Below are 27,877 nucleotides of genomic sequence, written 5' to 3'. Positions count from 1 at the left end.
TCAGGGGCCCCATTTTCCCTCATTTTATAAACTGCAGGTTCAAGTGGAACTCAAGTGAGAGGCCCTTGAGTCACAGAAGGACAAGGCACGTGCTCAGTCCCTGGGGCGAGGGCATTCAGCAGAAGAAAGACCACAGGGCGCCTCTGAGCACCTACATCTTAGCGGCATTCTTCCTCAAGGACCGACAGCAATGCGGTCACTGCCAGCCGAACGACGGGACCGTGGGATGGGTACGGAAGCACAGACATCACAAGGCAGTGCCTGTGCTCCACGCGCTTCAGTTTTAACAGGAAGCCCCAAGGTGCGGCCTCAACAGGCAGCACAGCCACACTCCAGGCATGAGAGTGAGGAAACCAGGTCAGCGACTACTGATCACAACTGAACTTGGTGTGACCTTAGAAGAAAGGGTTTTCTCAATCCACTGCCCGTCCGAAGGCATCCTCAGATCTGAGAATCAGGCAGTTTTGTCCCCATGGAAGCCAGACAGCTGGGTGCCCCTACAGGTGGGCCGGGGCAGAGGAGGGGCCAGAGACCCACGCACCCACCCTCAGCAGTAGCTCAGGTCCAGCTCAGGATCCTGCCAGCAAAGGTTTCTCTGGGGGGCCCTCCTGCGGATTCCAGGTGACAGGTGATCGCTACCAGATGCCGGCGGTCGGCACCACACCTGTGCGGGGCAGCAGCGTGGGCGCTCACACTTGACTTGCAGACGATTTCATGTCGAAGGTGAATCAGGAACAAACACCCTGACAGTCGGTGGACCTCTGACAGCGAGGGTTGACAAGTGTCACAAATAACCACCAACCAGAAGAAAGTGTTACATGTGATAAGAAGAAGGTGGGGAAGAGGAAGGCAGAAGATGATTATTTCTACCTGAGACACTCAAAAACAAAAGGTTTCCGAAAGGGAAGTGGTATCTGGGCTTCATCCAGAGCAGGGTGTGTCCACCGCAGTGCTCTGGGCTTTCTGGGCTGGGCCATTCTTGGTGGGGCGCCTTCTGGGCATCGTAGGGTGTTCAGTTAGCAGCATCGCTGGCCTCTGCCCACTAGATGCTAGGAGTACCACCCCCCCCTCCCCGGTTCGGCAGATACTGGCAAATGTCTCCTGGAGGCAAAATGCCTCGGGCGGGTCCAAAGGCACTGGCGAGACACACCCACGTGAAAAGGGGACTAGGGGTTCCCGTCTTCTCAGCTTTTCATTTTACCATTTTAATAATTCAGCCAGTCCTGCCTGCCTCTGGTTGTAGTAATGGAAAGTTCCAGACACTCTCTCTAAAAAAAAGAGAAGCAATGATTTCCTGTAGTCCTTCCCCAGATCCGAAGAACAGCAGGAGTTACAGAGGAGGCCACGACTGGTCCTCATTCTGTGACAGACACGTCATCAGTTACAATTAGTTAAAATGAATAAGTATCATGGATGTGATTAAAACGCTGGAAAGGAAAAAACTGAAGTTCTGCCCTATCTTATTTAAAATCCAAAGCAATGTTGTATTATTTTAAATCAGAAAATGTCCGAAGCAAGATGCTTGGAGACTTGGACCCAGGACTGCCTTCCAGCACTGCCCAGGTGTGGACAGAGCACCTGAGGGCACGTGGGATCTCAGCTCCCGCCACGAGCCCCTGCAGGGACTTGTGCGCAGGCCTGACGGGCCACAGACCAAGGGCTGGAGGTACTTTGTCACAGGGTCCGCTCCTGCCCTAGCTCAGGGTGATATCACTCCATCCTTTGCAAATGGGAACCGCTGTTTAAATTAGAGCAAGCTACAGCTGGAAGAGATTTTAATTTGACCCATTTCACAGATACAGCAGCTGACTCCACGGGAAGCCACCTGCCCGAGGCCAAAGGGGAAGAGCAGAGGAGAGGGCCGTCCACACAGCTGGAACAGGAGCCCCTAGGAAACCTCAGAGCCACTTCAGCAGCCCAGTGAGGAGCAGTCCTGATTTCAGTTACGAATAGATTCTCACTCCCCAATACAGGAATGTGTCAGAAACATCTTCCTGGGCTTCCTTGCTAAGTGTCAGGCAAAAGTGACTTAAGATGCTGATAGAATGGAAGCCAAGCCTCCTCCCTGTCACTTTATGGAAACAAATGCCAACACCCCATGGAGTGACAACCAGAGCAGCTCCCACCTACGGTCACCCCTGCGATGCCAGACGCCGCGCTGCAGCCGGGGCTCCCCGCAAGGATGCTCCCCTTTTCCGGCCTCCAGCTCTCTGTGGCAGTTCAGCTGATGAGTCAGAAGGATTTAATCAAGGGCAACACACAACTTTGCACCTGTCCCCTGAACAGCTGCAAAGAGGCTCTGGAATTTGTGTGGAGAAAACCCAAGGAACTCCTACAGATTACCTAATCCTCCCAGCCTTCGAGTGCATGAGGGGCCAAGGGGCTGGGCTGATCTGGTAACATTTTCCTCTGCAGGATCCACCAGAAGCGATTCCCCTAAGAATAAAATCTGCCCGATCGTCGACAATCAAAACCCAGGGAAGAGCTTTTCGGCCGGAACTGCCATCTTCCAGGAATTCGCCAAAATGAGCAACACAAAGGGAAAGAGGAGGGGCACCGGCTACACGTTCTCTAGGCCTTTTAGAAAACATGGAGTTGTTCCTTTGGCCACATACATGCGAATCTACAAGAAAGGTGATAATGTAGATATCACGGGAATGGGCACTGTTCAAAAAGGAATGCCCCACAAATGTTACCGCGGCAAAACTGGGAGAGTCTGCAATGTTACCCAGCATGCTGCTGGCATCACTGTAAACAAACAAGTTAAGGGCAAGATTCTTGCCAAGAGAATTCATGTGCATATCGAGCCTATTAAGCGCTCTAAGAGCCGAGACAGCTTCCTGAAACGGGTGAAGGAAAATGATGAGAAAAAGAAGGAAGCTAAAGAGAAAGGGACTTGGGTTCAGCTGAAGCGCCAGCCTGCTCCACCCAGAGAAGCACACTTCATGAGAACCAACGGAAAGGAGCCTGAACTGTTGGAGCCCATTCCCTATGAATTCATGGCATGATGGGTGTAAAGAAAATAAAAGATCTGGACTGTAAAAAAAACAAACAAACAAAAAACACAGGGAAGAGTCTGATACGGACCCTCCTAACAGCCTGTGGAGTAAAAACAAAATACCAGGAGCTGTCGAAGAGCAGCCACCTAAGTGTGTGTGACGACATCCGGACGTTTTCCAGGCTGGTCTTTAGATCCACGACCCCCAAGATGCGTAAAATCCAGAACTTCTGTGGAACTGACGATCGAGTACACAAATAATGCCGTGGGAATTATTATCTGCACTGTTAACAGAGCTCACCGTCAGGAAGAGCCTGTTTGAACACGAGTTATCACTACTGCATCCTGTGTGGGATCTGACTGCAGAGATATCTGGAAATCTTTCATCTGTGCCCCGGGGACTTGAAGGTTTGATATATTTTTCTCTAAGGGCTGAAAACAGCATGTGAAGATGCCTGTTCGAAGCCCAAATCCCCCCTCTGCCCCAAATCCGCAGCCGGAGACATGTGACCAGCCTCCTGCCTTCGTTAGCCAACGTTTGTCACCAGCTCTGTGGTCCCCAGGCTCGGAGGATAAATGCTCCACAGCGGCTGATGGCAGCAGCCAGCCCCTTGGTAGTTACAGTTTGCATTAGAGCTCTGGGGACAGGAGACAAGTGGGTCGCCGGGATGAGTTCTGACGCAGTAAGATGGAATAGAACATCTACGTCTTCTCCTCATCTGCTTGCCACACACTGGTCATCAGCAGTCAGTGCACAAGGAGCTGGGGCGAGGGGTGAGGGGTTCCTGGAGCAGGAAGGTGGGAGGACAGGGGGCGCAGGGGGAAGGCAAGGCTGGGTCTCTAGCCCAGACAACTAGGGCAGCTCTGAGCTTCTTCACCTAGTTACGGTGGTGTCCTACGCTTGCCTCCTTTCAAAAATCACCACCACCCCCAGGCATGAAAAAGGATGGACCGAGGGGGGAATGATAAATAAAGCGGCCACGGCCAAGCAACCCACAGGACTCAAAATCTTTACTGACTCTCCCCTCCAGCGTCATCGCTGTTCCCCCAGGAGTGCTGCTAACACTTCTGTGATCTGCCTGGCAATGAACCAGCACAAGACTTTCCAAATTTGGAAAAGGAGGTGCATGACGCCTAACCTGCCAGCTCTGGGCACCACTGTGGGCGGATCTAGGGCAGCCTGAAAAGCCTCTAATCTACAAAGTCATATAACCACCTAAGACATGACTAGTTGGCTCCGCAACAAGTGATGGCGGAGCTGGGGCTCAGGTGCCATCCCCGGGTCCCTCTTCTCCTGTCACTCTGTCACAGCCACGCCACCCCAAGGGGGGCGGCCGGGAGAACCAGGTCACACACACCTGCCTCCTCAGCCCCAGTGGCCTTGTCCTTCACTGGCTTCCAGAGGCTCCTCCCACGGCCACACCCAGAGCTAGCGCTGTCCTACCATCCTCGTCTCCAACAGCTGTTCCTCTGCCCACAGCCCTCCATGCCGGCCAGCCTCTCCTTCCAGAACTGCACCAAAGCGGTTATTTTAATGGAGCCTCTCCTTCCCAATCCTTCAGATCCTTCTGTATCCGGCAAAGGCCAAGACCTCTCATTGTCTACACCAGCCACGACCCTCCCAGCCCCTGGTGCCTCGGAGAACCCTGCTCCTGCGCTCCCCACAAAGCTGCGTCCATCCAAACTCCACCCCACTGGACCGACGCTGCTCACAAGGTGTCCACGGCCCGGCAGCACGTGGCGCCCACCCGACCCTCTGCATCTCCAGGAGGCTCTCGTGCAAGCTCAAGCGTGGAGGCACCGGGCCCACTGCAGATGCTCGCACAGCAGGAAGGGCTAGATGCCAGCATCCTGCAGCCCTGGGCTCCCACCCACCCTCCCCATTCCAACTTTCCGGGCCGACCGCCTTCCCTGAGAACGCCAGGGCACCAGGCCCTCTTACGAAGACTTCGGGCCAGCGTTCAGGGCGGCCTCACTCTTGACCCTCACAACCACACCCACGTCTCCCGCTCAGAGTTGGCAAACGGACCCTGTACCATCCATCACAATCGTGTCCTCTCCTTCGGCCAGGCCAGCCCATGAAAATGCTCAATTATCTCCCATTTAATAAGAAACAGGAACAAGAGCCTCTCCTCCATCTGCGTGCCCTTGGCCTCTGCCAACGTCCTCCCAACTCTCCTTCCTCCCTCCATTTCCCCATCCTCTTCATCCTCCCCCGGATTCCCAGAGCAGGCGGGCCTGGCTGCCCCACGCCCCGGCTTAGCCCACTCTCGGGCAACCATCCTTTCTGCTGTGATCAGACTTTTAGGGCACAGTTCCGCTCTGACCCCCAGAGACTCGTGTCACCTGCAGAGGAAAATGCCCACTCCTGCACTGGTGCCCCAGGCCCCAGACGGCCCCCACTCGCCCCTGCAGTATACAGCCACCGGGGTGCCAGACTCCAAGGCCAGAATGATGCAGACCCCGTGTGACTTCGGGAAAGTGACCTAGAGTCTCTGCACCCAGTCTCACTTATGCAGTAAGGTGATATAATCACAGGGCAGATGTGACGACCAAATGTGATGAAACCACAGGGCAGATGTGACGGCCAAATGTGATGATGTCTGTGAAGCACCGGCCCCAGTGCCTAGAGCAAGCGTGTGTCGTCTGCATCCCCAGAGTCTTCCCTGTAACCCATCAAACTGCTTCCTAGTCCAGATTCACCCCCCCACCCAGTCTCACCACTGCCTCCTGCTGGGGCTGCAGGGTCAGCTACCTCCTCTCATCACTGGGGCCCGGGCTCAGGTGTCTGGGTGTGGCTTCCCCGCCACACACACCTGTGCACACCCCTTCTGGGTATCGATCACCCTGCTCTGACCTGACATTCGCCATTTACGTAACCACCTCCCCCAGAAGATCAGGGTTCTTGACATGGGGCCACCAACTTCACCGCTAAACCCCAGCCCTTATCAGCGTTCTGCTTAAGAAACGCTGCCTGACGGTTCACTTGATCAACCCAGGTGGCTGATCCAAGCTGAGTCCCGGAGGGGAGCAGCAGTGCCTTGGTCGGTCGTGTTACAGATAACGGCAGACGTCAGCTGAGTTGCTGGCCCCGCCCCACTCTGGGGTGCCCCAGTTTATACAGCTACACCGCAGGGCCACCCAACCCCCTCAGAGTTTATCTACAAAGTCTCCAGCAGTTAGGGAAAGACACGGCGAACACGGTGATTCATTTCTTCCCCTGGCCACAGAACGCCACAGCTGCAGCTGATCTTGGGTGGCTGCCCCCCGAGCAAAGGTGCCCCTCCCTTGGTGGAAAACAGGCAAACGTGATGGGGGGGGTGAGTTCCCAGAGCCTGACTGCCTGCGGGGAGTTCCCCCCCCCAGCAGAAGCTGCATTTTAGGGAGGGGAGTGCTGGCCAGAGGGCAGACAGTCTGGAGCCTGGAGAAGGCCTTCCTTGGAGGGATCCCCTGGTAGGGCGCCTCCTTCCCCGCCCACCCCTCGGGCCTGGGCCACACCTACTATGCAAAAGGAGGCGGGAGAGGATTCGCCCAGGGGTCCCCAGCCATCGCGGGATGGGGGTGGTCAGCGGGGATTCCACATACAGGGGCTCCCCGCCCAGCACTGGGCGTTTCCTGAGATAGAAGGAAATGCAGGCTACTGAGCCAGGTGCTTAGAACACCCTCGAAGAAATATAACGCCCAAAATAACTTAGAACTCTTTAAAGGGAGGCCACTAATGGGACCTCCCCCGGAGTTAATGCAAGGATCCAAAGGCTCTGGGCACCGGGCACTTCAGAAGTTCTCAAAATAATGGTTTTCGGACTTCCCTGGTGGCGCAGTGGTTGAGAGTCCGCCTGCCGATGCAGGGGACACGGGTTCGTGCCCCAGTCCGGGAAGATCCCGCGTGCCGCGGAGCGGCGGGGCCCCTGAGCCATGGCCGCTGAGCCTGCACGTCCGGAGCCTGTGCTCTGCAACGGGAGAGGCCGCGGCAGTGAGAGGCCCGCGTACCAAAAAAAGAAAAAAATAATAATGGTTTTCCTCATTTTTCAGATGGCACATTCAGGGAAGCCGCCGGGAGCTGTGGAGGACCCACAGGGATGGCCACTCTGCAAATACCTCATCGCTGCACCCAAGCCGTCTGAGAATCTCCAGAGAAGCGACAGCTGTCACTGGACATCTCTGGGTGCAAAATACGGTGACCTAGGCAGCAGAATGTTCATGCAAAAGACCTTTTTCCCAGGAAGACTGCTCTATGGAATTACAAGTTCACACCCAAGGAAATTCAATACTTGAGACGGCCATCCACAAAAACCACCGGCACACACCACTCCCCTGGAACTTGCCAGCGTTCACAGGCTGTCATCAAGCGAAGGGATGAACCGGGGCCTGCAGCCTGCTCACGCCACCTCCCCTAGGCTGTCGTGCAGGGGCCTGGCCCACTTCCCGCGGCCAGGCCAGGGGCGGGTCTCACTCGTGGCCAAGAATGAAGGGCCGCAGTGTGGCCATTCTCTGTAAGCCACACATGCAACACGCTTTCAGTTTACCCACTCCCTTCCAGACAAGATGTAAAAAGGTATTTTACATCGATCGAAGATTCGCAGTTCCAAAGCCTACTGTGTGTGGCTCCGTCCTCCCAGAGGCTTAACCTTTGAGGCTTCGAAGACACCAGGCCACCAGCAGGGCAGGCAGGCCCACCCCCAAGCCAGCCCTTCTAGCACTTCCACCCAGACCCCCAAGGGGCCCGCTCCCCACCCGCCTGCAGCCCAGGCCTCCCCTCAGGGGGCCCGCAGGCTCAGCCAGAGCAGCCCTGGGCTCCTCTTGCCGAAGTGGCCATGGCCAAGGCCAAGGCTGGAGGAGGGCAGGCCACGGCCAGGCTCAGCCAGAGGCCCTTCACAGACGCTTTGACACAGTTCATCCATTTTATTCCCCCAATGCCCCGATGAGGTGGGCACTGCTATTATCCCTAATTTTACAGACTTGGAAAGTAACTCACAGAGGGGTTGAAAAGGTGCCCTGGATCTCATTCCCGGTGTGCCCTGCCCCGACACCCTCCCCAAAGCACCGACTGCACCCAAGGGGTGAGGCCGAGCCCACAGAGGAAGGCTGGACTGGAAGTCAGGGTGGGGAGACAGGGTGAGAGTGCTTTGTGGAAGAGAGTCAGGGAACTTCATTTTGCTGTTGCAGGTGGTGCTGGGTAAAGAGGTAACAGACTTCGGAAGCAGGTAGGCAGAGGAAGTGACACACGCGCACACGCGCGCGCGCGCGCACACACACACACACACACACACGCCCCTCACCCGGCTCCATGCGATGGGAAACTGAGAGTTCAAGGCAGCCTGGGGTAAAACAGGCTCCCATTTCACTTGAACCTCTAGGGACAAGGTACCAGTCCAGGGGTCAAGATTATCCCCAAATCCCTCCCTCAGGGCTGAGCAAAGCCCTAGGCTCCCTCCCCTTCCCCGTACAGGCTTTGAGAGGGCCTCAGCCTCCAGCCAGATTCCAGGGCAACCCTCCCAGGAAAACCTAACGGCCCCAAATCACCAACCCACTGCCCAGTCCACCTGCTGAGCCCGCCCCCTCCAGGAGAGCCCCCTCCGGCCCCCCTGAAACCTGCCCCCTGCCCCCCACCCTGTGTGCCCCCAGGGCCCTGTCACCCCTGGTCCCAGCCCCTGACCTCAACCCTGGAAGGCAGCAAGCAAGTCTGTCAATTGCAGTCCTCCCTTCCCTAAAGAGGAAGTACTCACTTACGAAGCCATAAATTCTTAGCATCAGACATACTCCGCATACAATTAGATCAGGACCACGGCATGGGCATCAGGAAAACTGCCCATCCCCCAGGGGATCCAGACCTTTCGCGGTTTTGTCAACTCAGCTCCTCCAAGGGTTATATTAGCAGCGTTATTTCTAAAGCAAAATCTCGTCATTTCTAGTAACAGAAGAGATTTATTTTGCTAACAGAAAACGGTGTGCACAGAGAAGCAGAAATGATTTCCAAAAGGATTAAAAAGGGTAAAGGAAAATGTCCATAAATGATTAATTGGCTACCAAGGTTTTAATGACCTTGCTGACCAAGACCAACAGTTAATGGCGTTTGAAACATCACTGCACTTGTCTGCTTGGGCTGCTGTCACAAAGTATCACAGACTCAGGAGTTTAAACCACAGAAATCGTGTTTTCTCGCAGCTCTGGAGGTTAAAAGTCTGAAGTCAAGGTGTCGGCAGGGGTGAGTTCCCCCTCCATGGCTTGTAGGTGGTGTTTTCTCCCTGTGTCTCCACATCGGCTTCCCTCTGTGCCTGTGTCCTAATCTCCTCTTGTAATATAGGACGCCAGTCTTATTAGATTAGGGTCCATCTTAGTGCCCTTATTTTAACTTAATAACCTCTTTAAAGGCCCTGTCTCCAAATACAGTCATAGTTTGAGGTACTGGGGGTTAGGGCTTCACAGCTCATGGCATCTTCCAGATGGCATCATGGTTTAACCAATAACAACAAAACTTCTTAAAGGAAGGGGTGCATTCAATATCTAATAGTCCCATTTGGATTTACAAAAGGCATTTTTTGCAGTAAAAACTCAAAGCAAGCCCGACATCAACAAGGTGCTGCCATGCTCAGCTCAGCTCCCGAGCTCCCCAGGCCCCAACGGGAGTAACAGTCACTAGTTGGTGAAACTCAGGACAGAGAGAAACTCAGCTTTTTCTGGGGGAAGCCGAGTCTCACCCCCGCCAGGCTCACTGCCATCCTCTTGGGGAAACCTGGAAAATTCACAGCACATGTGTGGGCTGGGATCAGTCTTGACTCTCATTTCTACCTTGTCATGGACGTTACTGGATTCCTTGAAAACCAGGCGTGTCTTGCTCAAATATTAAACCAAAACCCATGTGTATGGTCAGCAGTTTCAACTAAAGACCCCTGGCACACAGCGGAATGCAATGCTTCTCCATTTCCTTTGTAGCTCTTATGTTCAGACTGCGTTGTTCGCTAGGCATAAAGCAAGATTTTAGGCTTAAAATCTTTCTTCTTTCTTTTTTCAAAGTAGCCCTAAGAACAAGTGCGTGAGGACTGTCCGGCCAAAGAGGTGTGTCACGTTCAAACCCGAGCCTCCGCAGTGGTAGTAAGGCGCCAGGATAAATGAAAGCAATATTCTCTCCCGCCTGGTGTCCCCATCAGCCAGCAGCAGGCATGACCTACCCCCCAGGCCAGTGGGAATGGGCTGTGGTCTGGCGGTAAAGGACGACTCCTGTGTCCTCACGGGGAAGGGGACATGCAGTGGACGGCCTTCCCAGACAAGACGCTTTCTTCCCTTGTCTGACTGAGCCTGTGCAGCCCTGCTAGTTACTTACTGGAAGGTTCAAAGCCCCAACCGCCTTGCCTTCCTCTGCACTGCCCCCTCTGATCCAACAGAGGTTCGCCCACAGCACGCAGGACAGAGTCTCACTGGGGGGATAAAAAGGAGGCTGGAAATCTCCACTGAACAAATTTAAACATGAATAAATCATACTTTCTGGAAAATAAAATATATATGGTTAAGTTAGATTACTTCCCACAAAGTAAGGGATTCTGCTCCAAGGCGACCCACAGAGCAACAGGGGAGCCACCTGCTTCTCTCCAAGGTAACTGCTCCACTCAGGGTGTGGCTCACACACAGCCTGGCTTGAGAAACACCTTGTTATTAGTTGGTCAGATAAAAGCACTCAGCAGGGTCTGCTCTCTCCATCCGCTTTCACTCTGGAGGTCGAGGGCAGGGAGTGTAACACTGGTGAAATAAAGGGATGACGATCAAGAGGAAAGTGAGGTGAGCCTGGGAGGCTTCTGGACGCCTAATTAATTCCATGTCCTCAATTCCAGCATGAATTAATTTTCCAAGCATATGTATGTCTGCCTTTAAATCTATGCTGACCTTGGGTGGAATGCACAAAGGTTTCTGTTATCACGCAACTCAGGAAACAAACAAACAAACAAAAACAACCTGCGGATCCCTCTGGGTACAGTAATTAATATTCCTTATTCATGAAAGAGCTTTGTTTGAAAATATATGATTCAATCAGAAAGTCATTTTCTTTCCAAGTTTGCTGGGTCTCCTATATGAATGCAAATCATAGTGACAAAGACACAACATAAAGACCGAAAACTGCACTGCTTACTCCTTATAATGTTTAAATTTGGTCCAGATAGAGCCATGAGAAGCAACTCAGAGAATCTGATAGAATACGTTGGATATTCTTATTCTCATTTTCTTGAGACGATCTGCCTTCATGAAAATAAAGCAGAGACCCATGATGGAGCCTTTTCAGATGAAATTATCGTCAAGCGCTGTCACATGGGACGAGAAGAGACAGTCTAAAAAGTCCTGCGGGTTAGGACTGGAGCACGTCAACTTTAGGACTGGCCAAAGGGGACCACTGACCACCAATATATAGTTCCTGTCACTTGAAATGTGTCACTGTCCTGGGATCACTTCATCTCCACTAAACCCATACGCGGACGTCTGTGGATGACCTTGGACTGGGTGAACCACGCTTTACTCTGGTCTCTACCTTCGGACAGTGATGCCGTGCCCATTAGATTTTCTCTGGTCATCATTCAATCAGCAGTATCCGTGATGCAGAATATTGTGCCCTTTTTCAATCTGTCATATATCAAAATATTCAATTGGAAAGTCTGTTTCCTTCATCTTGCTATTGTTGTTACATAGTTAAGCAGTCCCAGCTGTCCAGGAAATACCACCGCAATGAACACATTATTGGGCAAAGAAGAATGAATGGAGGTTGCTGACAACCATTCCCCCGGCTACAAAGAGGCCAGGGAAAAAAGCGCCCGCGTTACATGAAATACACAGTTATGAATAAAATCCCTCCCCTGCCTTTTATCACCTCCTCGCAGGCCAGACTGAAATAAGCAGCTGGAGGACACTGATTATAATCTCCTCTCAGTACCGGTAAGATGTTTCTTCTGGTTCTTTATCTGTATTTTCTAAACTTGACATGTACTGCTTTTCATAAGAAAGGCTATTTTTAATGTTTAAACTTGGGCTGAGGCTGGCTTTCAATAATTTTGTTTATGCTCTCAGCGAGACAATGACTTTAAAACCCATCTTTACATCTCTCTCCTCAAGCCGACCACCTTTAAATCCTGAATGTTTCCCCTTTACTACTTAATCCATCCGATAATAAACAAAGTTGGGACAAGTCAGGCAGAAGAGAGCAGTGAACCTACGCCCCTATTCTGTATGTAGCAAAGCAAGAGGGGGCCCCCCCGCACAATGGCTGGGTACCATTTCCTCCCTTCAAGAGGAGGAAACAGGCTTTGGGAGGTCAAGGACTTGCCCCAGGCCAGACAGCTAAGGAGGGATGACAGTTAAGGGATTCCTGGAGAGGTCAGCTGACTACAAAGCCAGGCCCTTTTCCTTCCAGGTGCTGTGCTGCCTTCCCACCCTTGCTGATCACTGGAAGCACAGGTATTGCTATCTTTCACACTTTTGTTTATCTCTAGCGCTGAGCCCTCTTCCCCAAGGTTTCAGCAATGTCTGTGCAATAAAGTTTTGAAATCTCCTGTGTTCACATGCACAGCCCTCCTCCAGCTGTCCCCTTAAGGTGTAATCAATGTCGTCACCCCACAGACATGTGACCAGGGAATTTGCTTAGGGCAGTTCCTCAAGGGTGAGTGAACCAACAGGGAGAGGGTGGGAGAAGAGTCTCAAGACGTAGGAACCCAGCAGGTGGGTGGGCAGAACCTCAGTGGGTGGTGGACAGAGGCTGGAGCGCGACCAGGTGGCCTCGGTGGGGTCCCCTGATAAACCTGGAAGCCAGGCCCAGCCACCCGGGGTCGGGTCGCCTGCTCCAGAGGGACACACTTGCAGCATCCCTCCCTATGCCTTTGGAAAGGCTGTCAGCTGGTCTCCTGCCCAGTCCATGTGTGTCTTCAAATGAACGCAGGCCGACCCTCCTGGTATGATCCACGGTTGGCGTCATCCTGTATTTCTCCCTCGGTTAAATAACCATTACAAAGCTGAGCTCAAAAACCAGAAAGGTGCCCCAAACCCTAAGCATTTCCTACTAGAAGACACTTTGTGTAATGTAAGGCTAATTTGCATCAAGAGAAGACATTTTCATCGATGGTACTTGCCTTACCCCTTCCATCACTATAGGCTACCTTATATCCTTTTTGGAACACGACAGGGTAGAAATACATATTACTCCATCAACTGTTGTGAAAATCTCTTTAATTTCTTTAGCTTAGATTCCTAGAAGCGTAATTCTTGGGTCAAAGTGTACAAACCATTTATCCATTCACATTTCCAAACTGCTTTCTAGAAAGGGTAAATTATTTCGACTGCCCCGTCATTATTTGGGGGCCTCAGTGTTGCCCTCTCCCTACCCACCCGACAGACAGGCTTCTTTGGGCCACCGTCCAGCCCATCCCCACAACACGGCCACAGGAATGGATACCTCTGTGCCACTGTCACCGCTGGTTTTAATCTTCGCTTGTTTGCTCAAACAATGGCATCTCAGCTTAACTGGGTTTCGTTCATTTACCTACGGGAATCTTCATGTTCATTTGTATGAGCTCTTTAAACATCAGGAACAGCCACTTGTCTGTAACATTCAGCGCAAGTATGTTTTCCGTAACGTGTCAAAATGGAGATCAGAGGACATCAAAAAAGATTTTCAAGAATACTGCTATGCAGACATCAGAGCATAGTTTTCTCGATGGTACCAGATCTCCCTCCCGGTTGGCACTGCCCACAGAGCGGCAGTCCATCTTGTCTCTATATTGGCTGCTCTTAATTAAGGCTGCCAACAGTCACAGAGGCTGGGGTTCTTCTGAGGAGCATGCTAGCTCTTCCCACAAAACGTTCCTTGATAAGTCTTTCTAGACTTTTAGCCGCAGTTGAAAGCTAAACTCACAGGTCTGTAATTTGCAGAAACCACATTTTTGTTTTCTACTCTGAAAATGGGTACTTTTTTCACGTTGAATTTTCTGTGCCCTATTTGCCAGGTGTTCTTCAGAACAGCAGGGTGGGAGGGGGAGGGTAATCTCATTTACAAGAATCCCCCGGACCTCAGAAGTTATGCAAGCCGTAGCACAAGTGTCCAGTTTTATATCCTTTCTTCTCTGCTGTGTCCCCAGTGCCTAGAACTGCCATGGAGAACAACTAACAATAACGGATGGAGGGAGTGGGGGAGGGGAGTGAAAGAATAAACCCACCCAGCCCCCAGAGCAGCAAGGAGCTCCCTCACACTCTCTTCACTCCTCCTAGGTCTGATCAATGCTTACTTTCATCTTTTCCACCCAAAGCTCACTCTCCAATCAAAAACACATTTTTCTGGGCTTCCCTGGTGGCGCAGTGGTCGAGAGTCCGCCTGCCGATGCAGGGGATGCTGGTTCGTGCCCCGGTCCGGGAAGATCCCACATGCCGCGGAGCGGCTGGGCCCGTGAGCCATGGCCGCTGAGCCTGCGCGTCCGGAGCCTGTGCTCCACAACGGGAGAGGCCACAGCAGTGAGAGGCCCGCGTACCGCAAAAACAAAACAAAACAAAACAAAAAACAAACACATTTTTCTGACTGTCCACCAACATGGTCATGGAGTTTGATTTACTGAATTCTGTTGCCTCGGCAACTCCACATATTAACTCGAGCTAGAAATTAAAAAGCCACTACTTTGATGTAAAAGGCACTCCAGCGTAAATGATAAGAGAAGCCAGCTCCCGATCTAAATGAAGAGCTGAAGTGCTTCTAACTGATTTCATCTCCATCAACCTCATGACACCCAGGCACAGCCCAGACCCTTAAGATAGTGACACCTGATACACTGCATACGCCATCGCGCCCTTTAAAATCCAATGCTCCCTGCTTGGCGTGTGGTCCCCGGACCAGCAGCATCGACAGAGAATGTGGCACGAGTGTTAGAAATGCAGACTCTCAGGCCTCACCCGAGACCTTCTAAATCAGAATCTCTGGGGGTGGGGCCCGGGAATCTGTCTCAAGAAGATTGCTTCTTAAGCATCTCTATTCAAATGTGCAAAGCGCTGCTCCAGGACACAGAGGGCTGATGTCCTTTCTGACATTTCTGATGTAACAGCCCATTTTAGATAAACACTTTAGCAAATGTCTTAAAACGACTGATTTAGTAAAACACCAGATGTTCTATTTCCCCACCCTTTCTTATTTCCCCTGAATTCTGAAAGAATGGTACGGCATTGAAGGATCATTAAAGTCACACATTTTTAAAAGACATATAACAAGTGTGAAAGGCTTTTAAAGCATGACAAAGTCAATGATGGAATAATGGAAAAATTAAAAATCTCCTGGAAGTAGAGGCAGAACTGCACCCAAAATGTCTCTAGGACTTATTCTGTAATAGGAAAATAAACGTCTCCTGTAGCCTCACTCCCTATTTTAGAGGAAACTGCCCTTCCCCTCCGCCCCACAAAGTCCTCTGGGTCCTGGAGCTCTCTGCCCAGTGACCACACCCACCTCCCTCCTGGGGCCCGCCTCCTCCAAGGAGCCCCCTGCCCATCCCTAAACAGCAACACAACTAAATTCCGGTACATGTCAACGGTTTTTAAATAAGCTTTCTGGAAATGTCTAACCACCCTCCTTTGGGACCCTCACGAAGTCACACCATTCTGAGTCCTCCAAGATGCAATCAGAGGAGCCACTGTACTGACAGCATCAGCAGGGTGACCACAGTTGGACCAACGATAATCCTGATGAAAGTTAATGTGCAGGTGCTCAAAGCACCACGGACACCTGGGCATGCGCATTTTAGATCTGATCACTGCCCCCATCAACTTCTGGAGGTGGACACCATTATCCCTCTCCTTTTTCTAAATAAAGGGCTAGAGACTTGGAGGGGAATCACTCAGTCACACAGCAAGCAGTGTGCAGGAAGGGAAGGCGCAGAAATCTGAACCCAGTTCAGCCTGATTCCAAAACGCTTGGTCCTGATTTAAGAGATGGAGAAACACTAGGAGGGGCGGAGGGTGTTCTGCAGGGAGCTGCCGGGACCAACCCATCCTTCCCCACTATGGCTCTAGCGTGGGGTGCGGGAGGGGTGCCCTGCTTCTCATATCCTGGGAACCGAGCCCCACAGCTGCGGTTCTGCGGTGGCCTCTGCTCCTGTCTTCGTATGGCTTTAACTTTATGGCAACAGCAACTACAAGATGGCATCACCCTGAAGAGGAGGAACCGTTTTTCAGGCTGTGGCTGGATTCACCACGGACATGGAAACCCTCTCTCCAGGGAGATAACCACTCAGGCGAAGTACCCTTGCTGCTGGCCTCCTGGAACCTCCGACTTCAGGCACTTTAACTGAGACAAGTTTGACATTGTCGCCTGCAGACTCCTCAAGAGTTCTCATTACACAGTTCTCCATATGAAGTGGGATGGAGCTGGCCCGTCCGTGGCCCATCAGAGGCCCAGATGCAGGGCCACTGCGTCGTCACAATTTCATGACCCACCCTTAACCTAAGGGCTGAAGGTCAAAAAAGAAACCAAAGCTCACTGCCCTGGGGGGCACAGGAAGCAGAGGGGCAGGAGGCTGGGGGCAACCAAGCAGTTGGGGGAAGACAGAAAGAAGAGATGGGAGTGGCACCGTGCCCACCGGATGGACACACCCACGGCCAAAGCTTCTCAACACTGGCCCACAATCGTGCAGGGCTTTCTAAGAACAGAGGAGGGTGAGGGTCAAGAGAAGAAGGCACTTGTGCTAATCTCAGTCACCCCAGTACACTCGACCTTCGTGTATGGTTGTGTTTGGGGGTGGGGAGGCTGCATTAACTAAAAGATTTAATTTTTCTGAATGGCAACCATGTGCTCTAATCCAGACTGATGGGGAAGCGGTGGCTGTGTGGTCCATGATGCAGACAAGGAGGGGGAACCACCAGGTGCCACCTGGGCCCCCATGAACTGGTCAGCCATGAGCCTGGACCACAAAGTGATGATGAGACTAAAACGTTCACGGAAGTTCATTCCAGACCTCAAATTCTACCATTTTTTAAAAACTTTATTGAAGTAGAGTTGATTTACAGTGTTGTGTTAATTTCTGCTGTACAGTAAAGTGATTCAGTTATACATATATACACATTCCTTGTTAATATTCTTTTCCATTATGGTTTATCACAGTTCCCTGTGCTATACAGTAGGTCCTTGTTTTTATCTATTCTATATATAATAGTTTGCATCTGCTAATCCCAAACTCCCAATCTTTCCCTCGCCCAAATTCTACCATGTTAACATCAGAATTTCTCTCGTAGGCCACTACAAGTGATTCCTCAACTGAAAACCTCGATGAAGTTCACAGGCCTCTGTCTGATCTGAAATATTCAGGTTACTCAGGTGCCCTCAGGTAAACATTTTTCTCCCTCCTGCTCAGCAAATCACTGAAATACAATAAGGGTAGACCCGTGATCAGTTGTCAAGATGATAAACTCATCTGCATGCAGTTGTGACCAAACATTTAACTAGCATCTTAAAAAGCAAACAGAAAGCCACCCTCTGTGTCACCGGGCACTCTTCACTGTCAGGACACAGACCCCCGAGTCGACTTTCCAGAACAAGGATGACCTTGCTGCCCTGACCTCCTTCACGCTGGCTACATCTATCTGCGTGAGCAACTCCAGCCCACCTTTTCTTTTATGTACAGTTAATTATTTTTCTGCTTTAATGCTACCTTCTTGTCCTAGGGCAGCACACAGCTGTAAGATCAGGAGCCCCCTATCTGGACGGTGTTGCCCCCTTTACACTTAAATGTGTTCTACGAAAGCCATTCTTAAAAGAGAGCAAAGCTGCTGCACTACCAGAACTATTTTTGTGTATAAGTCAGGACATCAAGCGCTGGGCTCTCTCCAACCAGAGCTCACGGCGTACCAGGGGACAGGACTCCAGCCAGCGGGCCTCACGGCCACAGTCCACTGTGCTGTATTTCGGTCACGTCTCAAATCCCAGAGCCTGTTTAGCCAGCTTCTCAGAGATTGTCTCCTGGTCTGAGTGCCTGACTCCGCTTCGCCTCGTGCTTATTCGATGTGGACGTTTGAATGATTCCCTCCACATGGAGAGGCTATTGTTGATCTCCCGCCCAGGGGATTAAGAGTCTGCAAGTGAACTGTTTATCCCAGGGCAGAGAATGAGGACGAGCTACTCTCAGATAAACGGGGCCTCAGACTTCCCTGGTGGCGCAGTGGTTAAGAATCCGCCTGCCAATGCAGGGGACACAGGTTAGATCCCTGGTCCGGGAAGATCCCACATGCCGCGGAGCAACTAAGCCCATGCGCTACAAATACTGAGCCTGCACTCTAGAGCCCGCGAGCCACAACTACTGAGCCCGCGTGCCACAACTACTGCAGCCTGTGTGCCTAGAGCCTGCGAGCCACAACTACTGAGCCCGCGTGCCATAACTACTGAAGCCCACGTGCCTAGAGCCCGTGCTCCGCAACAAGAGAAGCCACCACAGTGAGGAGCCCGCGCACCACAACGACAAGTAGCCCCCGCTCGCCGCAACTAGAGAAAGCCCGCGCGCAGCAATGAAGACCCAACGCAGCCAAAATAAAAAAAGGGGGGCCTCCCCTGTGGTCGACTCCCTGGAAACGCCTGTGTGAGCACCAGCGAGTACAAGAGAGAAACATCAACAAGAACGCTCCCAGGAAGTCCCCAGGGACAGGGACACACACACACACACACACACACACACACACACACACACACACACACACGGTGAACACGCCATGTGACAGCAACGGGCTCTGCTCCCCTCCAGTTCCCCCTCCAGATTATCTAATGGGGAAGAAATCTGACTGCTCTTCCAGACTTCCTTCTCCCAGCCTCCCATCCCGCTTCCAAGGAGGTCATCCAGGGCTTCTCGACCACCTGCAGCGGAAGCAACGCGGAGAATCCCAAGACGTCTGCAGGGCTGACTCTGCATGGTCAGAAAGCCGCCCGTCTCCAGAATGGGAAGGCTGCCCTGAAATCTGGCACCCCGCTTTGTGGCTCGGGGAGCCCCCGTCCCGCTGGTCCCAGGCCTCCTCCACCACGGGGGCACCAGACAAGGGGCTCTGTCACCTGCTTCCTTTGATTAGATCATCTGTTTCTCTCCGAGAAAGATCCCAGGATGTGGAAGACCCAAATGCACGTGCTGGCTCAGATACTGGGGACCCCATAGAGACAGCATGACTGGGGGGGCGGGGGACAAGCCGTTCTTGACAAAGTCTATTTCTGAGTTATGTTTCAACAGTGAACTTGTCAATTGCTGGCTTCCTATCCAAAGAAAAGGAAAGAGAATTGTGCTCAGACCAATACGCAAGATAATCTGATCTCCAGGGCCCTGCAGATGGATAAGGTAAATTGCTAAGGGCTCCCCAGCGGAGATGCTGTGGGTCTTACTGGGCAACGCTGAACAAGGAGACATCCATCTGTGTCACACAGAGAGGGTTTCCAGTTCCTTCCATTCCCCCGTTCACTACGATCACTCCCCCCCAACAAACACAATTAAAAGAAACGTTAAAGGTCATGAAAGGGGAAAGCCCTTCCAAGAAAGCACGTATTCACCGGCCTCCCCTTCCCCAGCAGGGCGGCAGCAGGGGGAAGATGGTTGTTGCTACGGTCCAGTCCAACTCTGTGTCTTTCCCAATCCTCCTGAGGCAATCTGCTGGGAAAACTGATCCCAAGTCACTTTTTCTCCATCTAAAAGCGAGAATGAGTCTGCACTTCCTCGTGAACAGAGCCTTCTGCTGCCACGTGACTTCCTGAGCCCAAAGGAGCCTGTGGCCAGAGGCCCTTCACCTCCCAGCATACCACCTTCGCGGGTGGGTCTGTCTTTGGACAGCTGGGCCCTGTGGACGTCTCTGCTGACAGCTGTTAGGACACAGGGAGGGAGCGGGGAGAGGGCCTGCGGGGACCGTCCCTGCAGAGAACTGCAGAAGGCCCCTTGCCACCTCTGACCCAGGCCATCACTGCCTGCGGCCATAGCCCGGAGGGCCCAGGAAGGTTGGGGGGTGGGGGAGTGTGCGAAGACTCCAGCCTCACGTTTCTTCGGAAATGCTCCCCGTTAAACGCCCCAGACCTCAGTGACGAAAGAAATGCACACTTGAGCATCAATCCCATCGTACATGCAACGAGCCAGTGGGACTTAGGAGAGGAACCCCTGGTAGGAGGAAGGCTGAGCTGAGCGGGGGAGGGGCACACAAACTGAGGATGGGGACACTTTGGGACGACCCCTGGGAATTATCAGAAAACCACAGGGCCATGTGTCACCTGAGCCCCAGGAAGCCACGCGGGGACTTCAGGCTGAGCAGAGACTCAGGGTGCAAGGAGATGACGGAAGAAATGGCTGATCAATAGAGAACAACCTAATGGTCACCGAAAAGGGATCAACACAAACAGATACACAGACAGACAGAGGAAGGCATGTTTGAGAGAACCCTGCGCCACTGTCGAAAGGGTAAGGGTCAAGGCCGAGCAGCGCTGTAGAAGAGCCGGTGACCACTTCTCCGCAGCGTCACCCTAAGGTCATCTCTGCACACAGAAGACCAAGGCTGGAGGAGGACGTGGGAAAACGAACGCAGGGCATCTGTCGGGTTGGTGAACCCAGACTGGGGCAATCATTCTTTAATGATCATCTCCTACCCCGCAGTAACACCACATAGCAGTAACATCGCTCGCGTGTCCTTTCCACTTAGAGGACAATGTCACTGAAAGTCGGGGGACAGAAGCAACACTCCGGACGGAGACGGAGTAGCAGGTTTTGAGCAGGACCAGCCGGCAGCCACGTGGGCAAGAAAGGAACCCACGGCGCCCAGAGGAACAGGGTGTGACCGGCTCTGCGGCTCCAGCTCCTTGACGTTTACCAAAGTGCTGCTTGAATCGCAGCCCTGGAATGCACGGGCAGGCCTTCGACGTGCACACAACACAAAAGGCATTTCTTTTCTAATTACAAGTTTCCCTAAAACACAACCAAGACCTATTTAAAAAAAAAAAGAATTCCAAATTCTGGGGACATTCACATATTTCTGTAGAGTTGTATTTGCCTGAACTGTATCTGTAAGATTAAAGAGTTTTTTTTTAAGTTCAAAACTCCCATTACACATTGTTTCTGGGATGGTGTAGGCCTGCACGTGTGTAACTGGCTGGTGAGCAAGGACACAGTTTGCGTGATTGATGGGAAACACCCTCCAGTCATAACCTGATTTTTTCTGGGGGCATCCATTGTCAGCTCAGGCGTCAGGCTGGTCATTACAAAAAGGCCGAGGTGGAGACATCGTTCTGGGGCAAGAAAACACTGAGAAGTACAGCCTATTCCTAACCCACCTCAATCCAGCTCAACAGATCAGGACTCTTCTCTCCCATCTTTTCCAGTCCACCAAACATCTGACAGCTCTCCTTCAAGGGGAAAGAACAAACGTGCCTCCCTGCCCTGTCAGGCAGGCTTCCCAAGGTGCCGTTCAAAGGGTTTTGGCCGCCACTGTTCTTTAGAATTTGCCCCCAAGACATTCTTAAAAGATGACAGGGGAGTAAAAATGGTGGCAGGTAAGAGAACATACAAATGAGTTAAAGATGCTGGCCTGTCCCACTCATGGCTTCTGCTGCATGCATTCCCAAGCAGACAGTTTAGTTACAGACCTTAGCTGTTTATGGACCAGAAGTGTCAGGAAACAACCAAGGAAATGCAGCTCTGCACTGCTCTCTCATTAAGCTGAGCCTGTCTGTCTACCAGCGGGGGAAATAGTTCTTTGGGGTTTTAGGATTTCTTTGCTTCTGAGTCCTGAGATGGGAGCATGTGATTTGGGAGGTAATGCACAGTTCATTCCTTTTCTGGAAGATAATGCTTCTGCCCTGTGTCAGGCTGGCCTCTCTTGACCCTTGATCTCTTGAGGGGAGGGACAGCACCTTCCCTCCTGGCCTGGGGCCAAAATGGCCACTAGGGATTTTTTTTTTTGCGGCACGCGGGCCTCTCACTGTTGTGGCCTCTCCCGTTGCGGAGCACAGGCTCCGGACGCGCAGGCTCAGCGGCCATGGCTCACAGGCCCAGCCGCTCCGCGGCATGTGGGATCTTCCCGGACCGGGGCACGAACCCGTGTCCCCTGCATCGGCAGAAGGACCCTCAACCACTGCGCCCCCAGGTAAGCCCACTAGGGATCATTCTTAACCGCACGGTAAACCAGCCAGAATCTTGGGAGATGGGCCAGCTTGAATCTTAAACAGAGGCAGGAAATGTTACAGCATCTTAGGCTCTCAGAGCACTAGTCTCTGTCCACCTGGGAATCCAGTCCCTGACTGACGAGGCTCTCCACACCCAGTCACCTCCGGGCCGGGGGATGATCTCTGCAATGAATGATGCTGTGAGTGTCCCGCAGGAGGGAAGAGGTTAAGTGCCTGTGCATTAGGCTGCCCTGGGCGCTGACAACCACCTCCCAAGGGGACACCAAAAACCCAGTGGAGATCCTCACATCAAGGAAAACTAGAAGTCTTTTTGAGCAACTGTGCATCTCTGAACCCTGTGACGGACAAATCACAACTAGAAAGATGCCAATTTCCCCAAAGGGAAACTGGGTCCTTAAAACCTCAAAAATAATCCTAAAAGGAAGTTCCAGAACAGTGTCACTGGCCCTTAAAGTGTTTTTCACAGCTCTGAGAAGCAGAAATGGATGGCACAGACACACGGGGTGCAACACGCTGCTTTTGGTTCGACAGACGAAGGTGCAGCAAGCCACAGGTCCCCGTCAGCCTTCAGCAAACAAACGCACCTCCTGTGCGCCCAGAAACACAGCAGACGGCCCCACCAGTAAAGGCCGCGGGAGTACGGAGAGGATGCTGGGGAAGCCCCGCCCCCCCGGGGTCATCCCTGAGGTTTCTGCATCTGCCCTGAGCTTCCCCTTCACCCCCCAGCAGCTGCTGAGCAACGGCTCCAGCTGGAGAAATAAACTCGCCTCTCAGCATCCTCTTCTGCCCACCCTGGAAACCCTGGGATTCCCCAGGCTTCTCTCCCAGGCCACACAGTCACCCTGGATGAGTTCATCCGCCCCCGTGGCCTGCTCTCCATCTCTGGATGACCTTCAGATGGATGTCTCCTGCTCAGCTCAGAGTCTGAGGGCCGTTGGCCCTACAGCCTTTCCTACAGGCCCACTCAACTGTCCCACAGAAGCTTCACACGCACCAACGGCGCGGCCACCACGGACCTCATCCCCGTCCCTCCCCCAAACTGAGACCCACCGTGATCCACCCAAGCCCCCAAGCCCCACGCCCACCCTCAGCCCTGCCTCTGCCAAATTCAATCAAGCATCCAGTCCTGTACAGGCTCCTCTGGGATCTCTCCCGAATCTCCCCCCTCCCTCCGTCCCTACCGCCATCTCTGGGCCAGCGGTTCTCAGCGGGGCAGTTTGCTCTACAAGGAGCATCTGCTCAGGACTGTCTGGAGATGGTTCTGGTTGTCACAGCTGGAAAGGGGGGGCCACTGGCCTCTAATGGGTGGAGAGCCCAGGGACGCTGCTGACCATCCCACAATGCACAGGACAGGCCCCGCTCAAGGCGTCAGTACGGCCGAAGGTGAGAGTCCGTGTCGTAGGTCCACACCACCCCTCTCCTGGATTCTACCAGCTTCCCCACTGGACTCCCCTCTTCCAGTCCCCGCTTTCCTGACCCATGCGCGACAGGGAAGCCAGGGCAATCTCCCTCTCCAGGACACACATGATCACAGCCTTATTCTCCCCCAATCCTGGAAAGCAAAGCCAATGACTTGGAATCTCCCCACTCACAGACAGCTGCCATTAACACCATGGTGTTTTTCTTTCTGGTCATTTATCTGGGCATATTATATAGATTTTTTTAAATCAAAAGACTATATATTTTTTTGTTTTACAAAACTGAGATAGCATTCAACCTACTATTTTGTAACAGGGTTTAACGTAATAACATTTCCCCACGTCATTTTGATGTTTACCTTTAATTTGACCATTCACAACTTTGTCGTGGAGCACACTCCAGCTTTCTTCACTCTTTGAGTCAAATGTCATGGGACCCCTCACGTGCAGCCCAAGGGGTAAGACTAAGACATGGCGCCTCCAGGGGCTCCCACTCCCAGAGCTGCAGCCGTGACAGTGCCACGCTCAACTTTCACGGTCATAACATCTTGGGGCCAAACATCATCATCAGGTCTAACTTCCTATTTGACCGCCAAGGACGCTGTAGCCCAGTGAGGCGGGGGGTCGGTACCCAGGCCATGGAGCTGGTCTGTGACACACCAACCAGCATCCTGGCTGCCCATCCGGGGCACTTCCTCTTCCGTCTGGCAAGGGCTGAAACACACTGGTCTCTGGCCTGGAGCGTCCGTCGCCACGTTCCTCCCAAAGATAATTACAGTTTGAGATCCCGTGAGATGCTGGGAAACTTACGAGCCTACAAGGCAGGACTTACCTTCACTGTACAGATAAAGACACCAAGATCAAGAGCAAATGCCCCACACCACGTGCTGAATCACACAGTGAGCTGGTGGTATTTTCATTTCCTAGGGCTGCTGTGTTGAAGCTATTAGGCTGGGTGCCTCAGGCAACAGCAATGTATGGTCGCACAGTCCTGGGGGCTAGAAGTCCAACAAAGTATCCGCAGGGAAGTTTTCTTCTGAGGCCGTGAGGGAGAAGATGACCCAGGCCTCTCCCCTGTGTCTGGGGGCTGCTGGCCATCGCTGGTACTCCTTGGCTTGTGGATCTCTGCCTTCCTCTTGCCAGGGTATGATACACATTTATCTCCCAATTCCCCGTTTTTTAGAAGGACACTAGGCATATTGGATTAGGACCCACCCTATCCCGCTCTGACCTCATCGTTACCAATTACATCTGCAATGATCTCATTTCCAAATAAGACCATATTCTGAGGCGATGGGGGGGTTGGGACTTCAACACATGGATTCTGGAGGGGACACAATTCAACCCCTAACAAGTGGCGATACAAGGATTCCGTCAGGCTGACTCACCTCCAAGCCAGTGGGGTCCTGGGAAAGCTGGTGTGGAGGGTCCCAGAGAACGGGCCATCTAGGGGTGGGCACTCCAGACTCTGGAAGGGGAAGGCTTGGCTCTGGACAAGCCTCTTCCACCGCCAGCACTGACCCAGAGGGCTGGACACCTGCATCCCTTCGCAAAGTCATGACTATTCCCCAAATTGGAGAGCTTTACCCTCACGTTCCTTCTCTGAGTCCAGCAACCACAGAAACTCAGCAGGGGTGTGTTTATTCTTTAGAACAGTCACCCCCAAAAAGCACAGTGCACAGGATGCCCCGCTGTCTCTCTGCACGTGGCCACAGCCCTGGAAAGGCGCCCCAAGGTAAAAAGACCCAAAGAACTTGCTTGAAGAAAAGGACAACTGAGCTGGATGAAAATTCAGGGTCACCCGCATCCTCCAGAACCCTTTTCTCGATTAGATGGGATTTCAAAGCACTGAAAGGAGAACACCAGTCCTACACAGGACAATGCTGTTCGCCCCACACCTCCTGGGACGCTGCTCCCTGGGGCGTGGCTTTGGCGAGGGCAGTGGGAAAGCTCTGGACGAGGCCTCGCGGATAACTCTGACACTGACTCTAGAAAAGTCACTCGTCTGATTCTTCCTAAAATGAAAGCAAAGCGCATCCCTGCTTCTGTGTTCTTGTGTCTCAGAGACTGAACCCACTGTTGCCAAACCATTTAAAATAATCTCAGGAACTGGAAGTTTCTGAATGATGGGTGAGAGAATTCATCCATTTTCCACACCTAGAGACTCTACCAAGCTTTCAGAGTAAGCTGAATACCCGGAAGATGAAGGGCAAAACCTATCCGCCAGAGAAAAGGGGAAACGGAAGAAACACCTGCATCTCACGGAGCCTGGCAGTGAGCACAGCGTACGTATACGGAGCTCACCTCCTTCCCCATATGACCTTGGGTGGGTTTCTCATTCCCATTTCCAGAGGGGGCAGCGGAGGCTCAGAAAGGTTGGAGGCCTTACCCACCGCCATGCAGCCAGGCTATAGGGTTAGGATTCAAACTCAGGACACCTGCTGCTTACACCACAGGTCCCGGGGCAGAAGGCTGTGCAAGATTCCTCATCGGGGAAGAAACGTTCACACTGTCTGAGGGGAAGCTGGTCCTGGACTTGAGGTCCCAGAAAATCCACGCAGACCTGACAACATACAGCCGGCCACCGTGTCGACACTTCAGAGGGATTCAGGGGAGGGGATGGGGCGGACAGGGGACCACTTCTCCATCCACTCATTCATCCCACGAAAGGTACGGTGCCCCCAACCAAGAGCCAAAAGAGAGCCTCCCTCTGAAAATTCAATGCTCTTTTCAACACTCTGAAAAGATTTTATTTTGACCAAAATAAAAACCAGTGTTCTCAGGTTCAACAGCACAATTAAAGTGAGAACAGGGAGAAATCTGATGAAGAAGCAGCCACAAAAACACAGGATGAAGCCTCGCTGGCACTGGGATGCTGACAACTGCAAATGCAGCAGAGAAGGTTCCGCGAAGCCCCTGGAAGGCTCAGCCTTTCCTTAACCGTCCTCCGTGTCTTGGACACACAGCTGGCCCACAGCACCAGTGGTGGAACTGATTAGAGACGGGTTTAATTCACGGCTTGAGCGACTCGGTTTTGACCCAAGAAATAACTTTCTGATGGACAGTTTCTCGGCTCCAGTTACCATGAGAAGCTGTAAACAAGCGTCTTCTGGTGGGATGAGTCCTGTCTGAGGGACGCCCGAGGGGACCTTCCAAAGCCAGGGCTCTCCACCGTTTTACACAGTGCCACACACAGGGGCTGTAATTATTACAATGACACTGTTGCTGCTTGCATGGAAGACTCCTAAGGGTGTGCAGATGAAATGTAAACATACATCAGCGCTACCGTGTTTACACACAGAGCTCTCAAAAGCACAGCTTCCATCTAGCGATGTGCCAGTGCGAACTCATACCATAAGTTCCTCCCAGGACCCCAAGGAGAAATTCAAGAGAGAGACACAACTGTGGGAAAATCAAGTGAAAAGCCCCAGCATTTGTCTTAAAGCCGCAGCTGCTTTTTTCAACCCCAGTAGTGTTCAGCCCCTGTGCACGGGTCCCCCATCCAAGGCCTGGAGAAAATCGGGGCACCCAGCTGCAGCTTTTGAGGGAGGGGCTCAAGCAAAGCAGCACTCAGAAGCCCACCAAACCCACCCAAAGGGAGGGGTAAGACGCCCACTGGGCTTCTGACCTTTAAGGAAACAGAGATACCCTCCTACACATGAGTCAGGGCCAGGCAGGTCTGCCAACGCAGCTGTCTGTGTTTTCCGGCAACTAAACTCCTGCACCTTACTCTAAAACAGTGATGCCTGTCCAAACAGGAAAACAAAGCGACAGCACATGTTATAAACCTCCAGTGACATGCCATCGGGCACCCCAACAGGAAGGCTGAGCAGATGAACAGGCAACAGCTGGCGATCGTGCCTCCTGATTAAAGCGGTGGGCGCTGTTCTGCAGCAGACACGTGACCACCTAAACAGCAGGAAAGACAGAGCCTCGATTCCCGGACAAGCCAGGTGGAACCGGAGAAACAGAAGCATCCCGAGGTTCCCGTCCGCAGCCGGGACCTGCGCAGGCCTGCTGATCGCGGCTCAGAAAACCAGCCGTGTAGAACTCAACCATCAACAGATGGTCACCGGACAGCCCCAGGTGTACCTCGGATCTGCCAGCTCACCAAAGCCTGTGCCGTGGCTGCAATCGGCATGGAGATGGCGAAGCAAAGGGCCTCTGGAGGAGAGCACAGGGCAATTCGCCCAGCCATGCAGCGGCCTGTGGGGACTCGGCCACAGCCAGGCAGTCTCCTGGGACCTCTACTCAGGAGGGGAGCGCTGAAGTCGTAAAGACCGCTTGTTAATTCACCCTGAGACACTGAACTGCTGGAGCAGGTAACCT

The 27,877-nt window shown here is 52.6% G+C and overlaps 2 protein-coding genes across 7 annotated transcripts in view; one reads left to right on the top strand and one right to left on the bottom strand.

The window, feature by feature from the left end:
* AGAP1 (ArfGAP with GTPase domain, ankyrin repeat and PH domain 1) overlaps positions 1-27,877 on the bottom strand; it is a 550,828-nt gene that overhangs the window by 405,559 nt on the left and 117,392 nt on the right. The gene's annotated exons all lie outside the window — the stretch shown is intronic.
* Positions 2,143-3,053, top strand: LOC101275886 (60S ribosomal protein L21-like). The gene has a single exon (XM_033424697.2). It carries the CDS (start codon positions 2,526-2,528, stop codon positions 3,006-3,008), a length of 483 nt encoding a protein of 160 aa, XP_033280588.1. The 5' UTR covers positions 2,143-2,525; the 3' UTR covers positions 3,009-3,053.

This window comes from Orcinus orca, chromosome 7 (assembly GCF_937001465.1).
Source record: "Orcinus orca chromosome 7, mOrcOrc1.1, whole genome shotgun sequence".
Lineage (NCBI taxonomy): Eukaryota > Metazoa > Chordata > Mammalia > Artiodactyla > Delphinidae > Orcinus > Orcinus orca.
The sequence above is the reverse complement of the archived record's forward strand: the minus strand, read 5'-3'. Positions and strand labels throughout refer to the sequence as shown.

Coding starts and splice junctions, on each gene's coding strand:
- LOC101275886 (XM_033424697.2), top strand. CDS start 2,526: ATGAGCAACACAAAGGGAAAGAGGAGGGGCACCGGCTACACGTTCTCT.